This window comes from Piliocolobus tephrosceles, chromosome 2 (assembly GCF_002776525.5).
Source record: "Piliocolobus tephrosceles isolate RC106 chromosome 2, ASM277652v3, whole genome shotgun sequence".
NCBI lineage: Eukaryota > Metazoa > Chordata > Mammalia > Primates > Cercopithecidae > Piliocolobus > Piliocolobus tephrosceles.
This window is the reverse complement of record NC_045435.1, coordinates 51,661,240-51,673,482: the sequence shown is the minus strand read 5'-3', so window position 1 is coordinate 51,673,482 and position 12,243 is coordinate 51,661,240. Positions and strand designations below refer to the sequence as shown.

Genomic DNA, 12,243 nt, shown 5'->3' with positions numbered 1-12,243 from the left:
ATACCTTTTTATCATTGTTAAATGGGTTGTAAATAAAATATTTTTTTCTTCAGTGTTAATTTACAATCATATTATTTAGATAGTAATAATTGTATCATTTATGGTATGTAATCTTATCCTACTGCCACTCCGTTCTTCTGCTGCACATACCACTAAGTATGACTTGGTCTCTATAATACTCACTAATTATGAAGTTTTTTATGGAGAAGGAAATTCTTAATATAGACTAAAGTAGGATTTTTTTAAGTTGTCTTTTAATGGCCTTTTATTCTAGTAAACTTAGATTTCTTACAGACATCAGTTTATTATGCCAAGCTCAGTAGCTCCTAGAGTGAGTGTAAATTTAGGCAAAGGAATAAACTGGTATTGTAGAAGGGATGGGGGAAAAGGAAATTTTTATTTTTGCTTTAAATGACTAAATCATGATGTTTCCTGTCTCTCAGTGCTTATCCCAATCAGTGTTTCTCTCTTTTCTTTTTTCCCTTCAGTCCTCAACCCCTAAATTCTTTGCTTGTATTAATTTGCTTCAGATTATAAGCCTAGTGTATACTCTTCCAAATACATGAACTTTTCACTGTATCTCTGAAGTGCTCTTTTAGATTTCATCTCTTTGTTTTCCAGTAACTCATATTTGTTTCTTCTAATGCTTCACACTTCTCTCTTTCTTTTTTTTTTTTTTTTTTTCATGTTTCTCACATTTTTTCTTTCCACATTATCTGCTGTAGCAAACTTGAAATATATGCTTTTGGAGAAGAGTGAAAACAGTGTTTAGCCATATTCCAGTTATTAGCAGCAGCTCCTCTTTCTTCATGTATACTCAAAGGGACCAGAAAGTTATTTAAGCTCTTAGTTGCTACAAATGCTAGTCCATGTGTGCCTATGAGTCAGCACAACAGGTTTTTTTGTTTTGGTTTTGGTTTTGGTTTTGGGGGGGGGGGTTGGTGTTGTTTGTTTGTTTGTTTGGTACAGGTGAGAAAACAAGACTGTGAGACATTCTGTGAATTTCCTAAGCTAGTTGGCAGCAGTGCCAGGATTCATAGAAATTTGGAGCAGGAAGACACACAATGAAGATTTTACTTTGAGGAATTTAGGGATCATCTATGTAAAGTGATTTTTCTGAGGTTACTAATTATGTTGTAGACTAGAACTCAAGTCTCCTAACTCCTAATATACTGCCTTTTTTTCTTTTTTTTTATTTTTTTTTTAGGAGATGAGTGTTGCCCAGGCTGGTCTTGAACTCCTGGGCTCAAGCGATCCTCCTGCCTCAGCCTCCCAAAGTGCTAGCATTACAGGTGTGAGCCACTGCACCCAGCCTCTAATAGTGCTTTTTCCTAGCATACTTTTCTTCTCCTAAGGTGAAAGGCTGTTTGTCATGGTACAGCTACAGTGATTTTACTTGAGATATTTGACTTTGACATTCATTCTCATAAAAGTTGGTCATGTAGATAAAAAGCAGTCATATATTTATTGTATTCTGGACTGTTCTGTGATTTAAAAATTATATAGAGAGTAAAAATCATCATACCAAAAAACCCAATATTCTTTCCCCATTTCCCCTTTTTACTATTTTGTAAAGTCATTCAAAAGATAAATCAAAGAACTATGGATGTATTTAAGAAGAAATTCAGCCTATATGTAATAAAATTTTGAATAGTCAAGTTCAGAAATTGGATTTTTAAAAAATTATTAGCTACTTTAACCCTTTTGAAATAGTCCCAAAAAGTGTTTTTCTCTTCCCGAGTTAAATTTTTTCATTTATTGACCTATTAAAGTTTTTTTAGTGCTTCAGAGCTATTCTGTGTATCTGTTCATTTTCGTTATTTAGTAGTATATAAAAGTAGTAGATTGGGCTAAATAGATTTATTTCAGGATATATCTTAGATATTTGTGTTTTTTCATGAATCCCAGTTTAAGGGTTATTGCTTTCAAAAGGAAGAAATTTGGTTAGTTATGATTTTTGGCTAGTTGACGTTTAGAGAACTGCTTTGTACAGGATCTTTTATTTATTTAGTGAGAAAAAACAACTTTTTATAATTTTATAATACTGTGTGAAAAACCTGATACCAAAACTTCTAAAAAAGAAACCAGGCCTAGGAGATGGGGATTCTAGAGAAGATTATTAAATTGAGGATATTTTTAAGTTAGTTTCTAAATTAGTAAATTGTGGCTAATAAGATGAAAATAATCTGATCCTTTAGTAAGATCTGAAGTAATATTTTTGCCCTTCAAAAAAGCGGTTGTTATAAGTACTATTATTGTGAGATGATACTGCTCAGTCTACCTTGTATGTCAGCCTAAGCAAGATTAGATTTTCTCTTTTCTCTAATAGATGCCAATATTTAACATTGACTTTTATCTAATTTCAAAAATATCTCTGAAGTATACTTTCTGTCTCAGAATGTGTGTATATTTGTCTTTACTTGAAATATTATAGATGGATAATAGATTTTAGAGCAATTTTTATGCTTAGGGAAGCCACTACCTCCTAAAAAGGTTTTCTTATGAGAATGAGGAAAATAAGTATACATTGTCGTATTTATGTTATTAAGTTGATATGCTTGGATAATTGTATTTATAAAAGTAAAAAATGTTCAGTATTTTATCTAAAATGTAATAATGGATATTGTACAGCCAAAGAAATTAAAAGAAAAAGGACACTTTGAGAAAATGGCTTGTTCTTATGTATCTGAATATATATATACTGTGTTCACTTATGTTTTGTCAGATACTGAAATTGAGGAAGAGAGATTTGGCGTTCTGTTGGTTTATGGAGTGAGTTGATCAGAGATTGCTCCTTGGCTGAGTTGCTGTCTGCATAGGCTGTTAACAATTGTTTCTCTGGCAGCAGATCTTGTTCATCAGGATTGCATCATTTCTGGGAGAATGGCCAAGGTCCACAGCCTCAGTACAAAGACTGTCTGAAGCATATGAGGCCTGTTCTCTTTCTGAAGCGGCGGCACTCCTCTTCCTGCCAGTCCTCTTCACAGGATTACTGAAGCAGACTTGTTCTGAATTTCTTTCATTGGATTGGTTGTTTATTGGACTCTTGTCTCCCAGCTGCTTCCGCCTCACCTGTCTGATGCAATTTCTTCTTCTGAAATCTCTGTTGGAATTGTTCATAAAACACTTTTTGTTTGTCTTCTCTGTGAGTGACCAGGGAGATCATACAGGTCTTGTGCTTTCAGCAAGTCATATAGAGAAGAGACTGTCAGAATGATGATATGGAGACTGTTGGCCATTTCTGAACCCAATTAAAAAGATGGGGTCGTTAAGAAACATTTCTGTCATGTTCTATCTAACATCCTTTCCCCTAGAAACTGTATGTAAATGGCACCTCCTAAAGAGAGTACTTGGTACTACTGGAAGGTACAGGCTGTCTCTGTTTCTGAATCCGAGAACTTACTAGTGTTCCTGTGGTTTCTGATGGATTGTTGAGGAAATAGTTAATAAGAATTTGAAATTGTGATGCATTCATTTTCCCCATACTGTGCACTCACATCTATTTGTCTTTTCCTCCTTTCCTTTTTTCTTTCTTATTTGCTATTGCTTGTCCCTTGATTTACTTTATTTCTTCCTTCCTTTTACTGTTACTTGATACTTTTTCTTTCTCTAATTCTGAGTATACTATTTTAAATTGTTTCTAAAAGATAGCTTATTTTCCAGTTTTTTTAAATTAGAAATCATAAAACATCAATGTAAATAAAATGCATGTGTTCTAATGCTTGGTAACTGGAATCCTATGAACAACTCTTTTCATGTTTATGGAATGTTAACCTTTAAGCTGTTAATAACTCTGGCCAGTGTTAAATTTGACTTTTTGGAAAAAACACCAGAGACTTAAAGGATACTGATCATTTTCCCCCCAAAGTCCTGGATCACCTATTTTCCCTTTCTTTTTGGAAGGTAGAAAATTAAGCCCCATTTTTTAAGCATGTTTCCATTTGACCACACATAGAAATGACTCCCTTTTATCATTCTTTTTTATAGTAGGACAAGAAACTAGATGGTGTGGAATGAAGGGAAAGAAAGGAGTAATAAATATGGACTTGTAATTTAATGGCTGATGATGGGGCCCTTGTCTGGCTGGACAGCTGTCGGACATCGGGTTAAAGAAAGATCTCTGAATTTGAGAACTGTTCAGTGGAGAAGGGAATCACCTCTTAGAAGAGAGAAAGAGAAGGAGTCCCTTGGAAAATGAGAGAGAATTCTAATTCGAAGGAAGGGGAAGAATTAGCTAGTGACATAAGTATTTACCATTTATGTCAAATAATTTCCTTCCCTACTCTCTCATTTCTGGCTTTATGGAAAAATAAAAGATTAAAGGGCAAAAAATTCAGTGCTAGATGGACATAGGGTGGTAAACAAGATAGTACAGATGTAGGATGGTAAACAAGATAGTATACAGAAACGAAATTATTAATATAGCTATAGAATTCCATTCTGTGTGTTGATCAATGTTATTTCTTTCTATACTAATTTGTGTCTCAACTTTTTCTAGGTCTTCAGAACTACTAGCAGATAATTTGGAGGGACTTCATATTCAGAAGTCTATATAAAGGTGACTGACCCAAGTAAATCCTTTTAATTTCTGTTTTATTTTTTGCATTTTAATGACTGCTGGAATCATGTTGTAGTAAATGGTGATTATAATTTACTTAGCAAATATTTCTTGAACTTCTTTATGTGTCAGTTACTGTTTTGGCCATTGGAACTACAGCAGTGGATAAAAATCCCTGTCCTCATAGAGTTTATATTCCGGTAGGAAAAAAACAAATTATAATAAGAAAATACTGTATTTGGATGATCTGTTAAATGTTCCTCAGTTAACATTTTAATAGTGACATTTTACAGAGAGTTTCTTAGGGAAGGAACTATTCTTAGGGTAATATTTGAGAAATTTGGGGTTATTAACAGAATTTGAATTAAGAAGCCTCATTATTATTAAAGTGTTAGTTAGAATGAGATGGTCAAACTAACCTATTAGAGTTGCTTTCATCAGAAGAATGAAGCAGTCATGTTAAACTAGACACAAGGAAAAAGGAATATTTTTTATGAAATAGAAATTTATAGTTACTGACTTAATTTTTTTTTTTTTTTTTTTTTTTGAGACGGAGTTTCATTATTGTTGCCCATGTTGAAGTGCAATGGCGTGGTCTCGACTCACTGCAACCTCTGGTTCCCGGGTTCAAGAGATTCTCCTGCGTCAGCCTCCCAAGTAGCTGGGATTACAGGCGCCTGCCATCATGCCCAGCTAATTTTTTTGTATTTTTAGTAGAGATGGGGTTTCACTGTGTTAGCCAGGCTGGTCTTAAACTCCTGACCTCAGGTGATCCGCCCACCTCAGCCTCCCAAAGTGTTGGGATTACAGGCATGAACTACTGCGCCTGGCTGACTTAATGTTTCTTAAAGTTATTTATCAGCTATCCAAAATAGCTGTGTTGGTGTAGCAATCATTTATTCACTCGTTAAGATGTTATCTGAAGGAACTTTTCCATCTTTTCCTTTTAGTATATCTTTTAAAAATTGCTCTAGGAAAAATATCAACTATCATCTTGGGTTTATAACTTGTCTTTTATCTGGAAACTGTACCTTTTTTTTTTTTTTTTTTTGGAGACAGAGTCTCACTTTTGCTCAGGCTGGAGTGCAGTGGCCCTGTCTCAGCTCACTGCAATCTCTGCTTCCCAGGTTCAAATGATTCTTGTGCCTCGGCCTCCCAAGTAGCTGGGATCACAGGCATGTGCCAACATGCCCAGCTAATTTTTGTATTTTTAGTAGAGACGGGGTTTCACCATTAAACTGTGCATTTTTTAAATGGGTGTACAATAGTAATAGCTACAACAAAGGGTTTTTTATAATATTGAGTATGGTTTTTGGTTTAAGTCTTTTACTGAAAATATAACACAATTCAGATTCCCTTTACTGATCAGTGGAAGTGTGGTGATAATCAGACTTTCTTAGGATTATCTGCTCAGACAGCTTTGGGGCTTTTTTAAAAATCTGAATTATACAGTGATACTAATAGAAAGAGTTGTAACCAACAGCCCCCAGTATTTAACTGTGTCTTTTGGGTTTACTTGATGAGTGTTCTTGTTTTATCATTTACAGATTTTACTTCAGTTTCCCAAAGGCTTAGAAGATGTACTGCCAAGGTCTCTGTTTGGATATACTGTTAGGGAAAGGAAACGTACATGTGTAAGATTGGCCTAAAGGCAAAAAACTTTTTCTTTTTTCTTTTTTTCTTTTTCTTTTTTGGCAACAGAGTCTCACTTGGTTGCCTAGGCTGAGTGCACTGGCACGATCTCAGCTCACTGCAACCTCCACCTTCCGGGCTCAAGCAATCCTCCCACCTCAGTCTCCTGAGTGGCTGGGGCTGCAAGTGCATGCCACCACACCAGATTTTTTTTTTTTTTTTTGAGATGGGGTCTCACTCTGTCGCGCAAGCTGGAGTGCAGTGGTATGATCTCACCTCACTGCAACCTCCCCCTCCTGGGTTCAAGCGATTCTCCTGCCTCAGCCTCCTCAGTAGCTGGGATTGCCAGTGTGCACCACTACAGCTAACTTTTGTGTTTTTAGTAGCGAAGGGGTTTCACCACATTGGCCGGGCTGGTCTCGAATTCCTGACCTCATCCACCCGCCTTGGCCTCCCAAAATGCTGGGATTACAGGTGTGAGCCACCGCACCTGGCCCACACCAGGTAATTTTTTTATTTTTAGTAGAGACAAGATCTCACCATGTTTCCCAGGCTGGTCTCCAACTCCCAAGCTCAAGCAATCCACCTGCCTTGGCCTCTCAAAGTGCTGGAATGACAGGAATGAGCCACTTCACCTGGCCCAGTCATTCCCCAGCCCAGCTATATGTCACCTCCAATTGGGTATAGGAACAGGCGTATTACCATACTCAGATGTCTCACTTCATCATCCAGGCTGGAGTGCAGTGCATGATTATGGCTCACTGCAGCCTCTACCTCCTGTGCTCAGGTGATCCTCCCACCTCAGCTCCCAAGTAGCTGGGACCACAGGCGCACATCACCATGACTGGCTGATTTTTTTTTTTTTTTTTTTTTTTTTTTTTTTGCTATTTTTGTAGAGATGGGGTCTCACTATGTTGCTTTGGCTGGTCTCAAATTCCTGGGCTCAAGTGATCCACCTCGGCCTCCTAAAGTGTTGGGATTACAGTTATGAACCACTGCACCCAACCCACAATTTTTTTTTATTTGCATTAATCTGTGTATATCAAAGTAAGAATGGAGCATCTCAGACCATCTATCATTTAAAATTTACATTAACCGGCCAGGCACGGTGGCTCACGCCTATAATCCTAGCACTTTGGGAGGCTGAGATGTGGGTGGATCACCCAAGGTCAGGAGTTCGAGACCGCCTGGCCAACATAGTGAAACTTTGTCTCTACTAAATGTACAAAAATTAACCAGACATGGTGGCGGGCACCTGTAGTCTCAGCTACTTGAAAAGCTGAGGCAAGATCATCTCTTGAAACCGGGAGGCAGAGGTTGCAATGAGCCAAGATTGCACCATTACACTTCAGTCTGGGCAACAAAAGTGAAACTGTCTCAAAAAATAAAAATAAAATTTACATTAACCCTCTAGGTTGATTCAGTCGGTATCATGTACTTTTCATTCCTTTAGTTTTTTTAGTATTAATAATGGTTCTAATGTCTTATTATGAATCAGTGCATCAGTCATGACTGTCTTTGTAGTCTTTTTTGCAACAGGCCTTGTTAAACATGGATCTTTGACATTCACATTGACTTTAATCCCCCTACATAAAATGCTTTTTTGTTTCATCTTTTTGATGTTTTTTTACACTACTGTAAAACTACTAATGTAAAGTCACACAAAGAACACTTGTTTCCCTCTGCACCATACCTCCAAATCTCTTAATCTATTTTTGCATTTTTTTCTACTTCAGTAATTTCTGAGTCTTTCTGTTCCCAAATTTCACTGGTTTATGGTCACCATGTGAAGCTGTGCTCATTGCTTTTTCATACACAGTTCTTTAGTCTTTATCATGAAACTGTACTCTTCGTGATTTTGGGATTTTTTTCGTTGTTTTTAAAAAACAATTGACTTTTTTAGAGCAGTTTTAGGTTCACAGGAAAATTCATCAGGAGATACTGAGATTTCCCATACACCCTCTGCACCCACGCATGCACAGTCTCCTCCTGGTTTATATTTTTGTTCATATCTAGCAGCGTATTATTACCCCACAAATAAAGTTGCTAAGATGATTGCATCTTCTCCCAAAATTATAGTTAAGATGATTTAAAAGAAGCAAGAGAGTGTTCAGTGACAAAAGAAGGCAGTAAGAAACAGCTGTTTCCAATCAAGTATAAACAACAAATTGATCTCTTTTAATTTGGAAGAAATAACATTATTGACTGCTTGTGAAACTGCATATATTTGTGGCCTAGGAAAAAAAATGAAGATCTTGAATTTTTAAAGAGTTTAGGTAAACTAGGATATTTCTAATAACCATCCTTTATCTTAAAACCTGTTTGCTAGATCCTAGGCTGCCAGAAAATTTTGCTTGGGCAGTTTTAGAATGGGGAGAAAGTGTTGGTTAGTGAGATGGGCAGACTCTTCCTTTCCCTTCAACTGAAAAGAAAAACAAAAGTAAGCATAACTTTTTGCCCCCTACTTTGTGAAACATTAATGAAATGCATAGTAAACATGGGACACTGTGGCTATATTTATTTTATAATTATCCCTTAAAAGCCTTGTTCAAGAATGCAGAAAAATATTCAGTAGCATTTAGGATAAACTTAAAGAACTATCTGATAACTAGGTATTTATTTTACTAGATATTTTCCTTTTCTGTTGTAGGATTCCTCATGTCCATAACATGTTGGATAACGCTCTGCAGCTCACCCCCACTCTCAGAGTGGTCAGTCTCCATTAATTGGACCCCGTGATTTCCAATCTCTGCTGTGTTGGACGTCATGAGCATTGCAATCCCTCTGGGAGTCACCACACCAGATACATCCTACTCAGATATGGCTGCTGGATCAGAGTAAGTGCTACTTTCTAGGTTGTAGGTAAATTACCAGTCTGTGTGGAGACAACTTCCTTATGGATAGCTAATAAGACAGTACGTAGTATTTTCTTAACCAGATCCTGTCCCACTATAATTAACATTAGACCTTTCCCTTTACCCCCATTGAAGCTGGAGGAAAAAAGGAATTAGAAGGGGAAGGAAGAGTTTTCAGAGGGGTATTTCTGGGCAAATAATTAATAGAACCAAAGTTGCAAAGTAGGAATTCATTTTCATTTATTTTAATGGGTGGGGAAAATTAGAATAAAGTAGGTATTACTACCTGCTTCTGTAGAGTTAATGATTATTCTGGTGGAGGGAGATAAGGTGTTCTTTCCAACTGATTTTCCTTGAAGTCCTCTTCCTATGTACTTCCCATTGTTCTAGAGTAAAGGGGTCGAAACTATATGGGCAGGTTGCCTAGACCTTCTGACATCTGGGGTAGAAAACATGGAGAGCAGTGGCATCTGTTTATTTTTATAATATTCACTGCCTAGAAAGAGGACCTTCAAAATCAGTGGTACCAAACTTTCTTTTCAGCTAAGAGCAGCTTTAGGAATTCAGTGTTTGTCCAAAGGCCCAATCCCTAAAATTATTCTCTCAATTCTTGAAGAATGTAATTGACAAATGACAATGAAGGTAGGCCTTCATTATACAACTTTTATATATATTATTCACAGTTTTTAAATTTTTAGTCTTTTGTATCCCTTCTCTTTTAAGTTGTCCAAGATTCCCCCTGCTCACAGATTCCCCCTGTTGTCCTTTTACCTCCCTTGTACCCAATCTTCCTTGCTTACAGAAAGGAAGTGGAAGCCCCCTACCTTTCAAGACGAAGTGGCACTACACCAGGATGTGAAAGTCCAGCGAAAGAGACCCAAGGGGCCTAGGGGGCAGCACACCCCCAGAAGCCAAGTCTATTCCAGGCAGTACCAGGGATTAGGGTCTGGGCTGGAAAAATCCTGGTGTTTTGAATATGTTCAGGTCCAGTTCAGACTCTTGATCCCACAGCCACTTCTTGAGTGAGGTGGGTGTTGCTCTAATTCCCCTGTTTCTCTTGCCATTTTCACAGTCCCCGGGGATGCGTCCCCCTTCAGCAAAGCAAAGCAACTGTACCTGATTTCTGGGTTGAATGGCAACCCTGATTTATAGTGGTTTTCTTCCTTAAAACAATATTATTAAAGATTGTGTATATTTCTTCATAAAGCCACCTAATACTACTTACCTGTTGACTGAGTTCCTTAAAAGGAAGACTTAAAGCTACCCTGAGAAATAGTGTATAATATTCTGGGGTAGTCTAAAATGGAAAGCAGCGTTTGGGCTTTTTCCCATATAAAAAGGAGAAAGGAGGGTTGGGAGTGGGGAAGGGTTGATTTGTTTCTTCTAGAGCTTTTTTCTTCTTTTGTTTTTTTTGTTTTATTTTGGTTTGGGTTTTTTTGCATACAAAAGGTATTTAGTTATGTCAGTAACTGAGACTTACCATTTTACAACTCTTTCCCCAAATAAAGTACTTAAAACTCTTCCTGCATTAGTAGGTAGCCCAGTTGTATTGTGTTTATAGGTTTTTATAAAGTCGGCTACTAACCTGGTACTATGTAGATTGTCTAACTATGTAGATAGATAGCATTTGTGAGAAATTTCAGCAAAGAGGTTAAACCAGTAAGTTTGGAATTAGTAGATAAAAGACCCAGAGCAGTTAATCTTACAATTGGTGTTTTCCCCAAAGTATAGACATGACTGCCCGTAAATACTGCTAGGGAGTCCAGGAGTAATTCCAGAAATAAAAATACTTCTGGTCTACAAATGTGACTGCACTGTCTCTGTTAACACCAGCGTATTCTAGGATTTCCTGAAACATTTTCTTTCATGATCTCCAGACAGATTTCTGATACTGTGGTCGTAACTGGCTACATAGTTACGTGTTTCTACAAAGGGAAAGAATGTCAATAACTAGCTACGTACCATTCTGTTAAATTATTAATATTTATTAATGTTTCATCATGCCTATTTCGCTGTTCTGGGCACTTTAAGATTAAACCTGGTATTAAGTGCAGCATACTCAACTAGACCTAGACTTCATAGGATTTTAAATCCGATGGCAACTATATGCAATATGCATTTATTTTTGTGTGTGTTTGTAGGAAAAATTTGTAGATGTAACAAGCAAAGCAAAGATTTTTCTGAATTTCCAATTCTACCATTACAGAATTTCAGGCGTTTTCCAAGAAATGGCATGATAGCAGCTGGGTTGCATGTTGTACTTAGAACACAGTTGATGGAGTATATCTGTTGTGAACCTGGTTTCTGTGTATGTGTCCAATTCAGTGATAGGAGAAGAAAGGCTGTAATTAGATTTGCATAAATGTTTGACTGCTAAAGAGATGTAATTCCATTCCAAATTTTTAATTCATATTTTTAAATATAAAAACCAGTATATATATCAAGGAATATTTTAGGAAATCTTATAGTTACCTGTCAATGTCTAACTATGTATTTAATCAGTAACCAATATGGAAATTGCAGAGTTTCTTCATCAGAAGATAAGAGTTTAAATTTTAAATTTGGCATGCACAGCAATATATTCAATGCTGTGCTTAACTAGAAAGTATTGTGCAATACGATGGCCTTTTAACCTCCACCATATACATTTTATTTTTATTCCCTAGACTTGCACATGAAGTGCATATGTTCATATTTACCCGTTTGGAGATGGGTAAGATACAACCAGCATAGCTCCATCTCCATGGCCATCTTTGATTTCATGCAACTTTCCTTTTTCCTGTCCCCACCCCCCAAAAAAAATCCATTCCTAGTAAACAGCTATCATGTTTCACTCCATGTGTTCAGTGGTACAAAATCTATATAAAATATATACAGCTTTTGGAATACTTGTTTAGTAATGTACCTAGTAAATTAACAATGTTGTATAAATTTATTACTTTCTTTTAACTGTCCATCATAGAAACTAAATTATACCTTCATTTTATTATTGCTTGTCTGCCTTTGGTTTCATTTAGGAAACCCCACCTGTTTCCTAATACTCAGAGATGATTGCCTCTCAGTGAGCCATGTTCAGATCATCTTTTTCTCAAGAATACTGACCTGCATTCTTGATGTACCCCTCCCCCTGTTCCCATCTTGCAGACACTTTTAAGTAATAAAATGCATGCACCTCACTAACAGAGAATACTTTACTCT

General features: G+C 36.7%; 1 protein-coding gene across 17 annotated transcripts in view; it reads left to right on the top strand.

Moving 5' to 3' along the window:
- Positions 1-12,243, top strand: part of SETD5 (SET domain containing 5) — an 81,979-nt gene that overhangs the window by 23,109 nt on the left and 46,627 nt on the right. For 11 of the 17 annotated variants that reach the window (XM_023218551.3, XM_023218544.3, XM_023218538.3 and 8 more), the window contains exons 2-4: positions 4,499-4,558; positions 8,841-9,027; positions 9,848-10,072. Coding sequence is in view for 5 of the 17 variants with exons in the window: in XM_023218546.3 (XP_023074314.2) it covers positions 8,957-9,027 (71 nt within the window). In the remaining 12 variants the exon portion in view is untranslated. Of the gene's footprint in view, positions 1-4,498; positions 4,572-8,840; positions 9,028-9,847; positions 10,073-12,243 lie in introns of all 17 variants that reach the window. The other 6 variants (XM_023218546.3, XM_023218540.3, XM_023218539.3 and 3 more) reach the window with 2 other exon arrangements.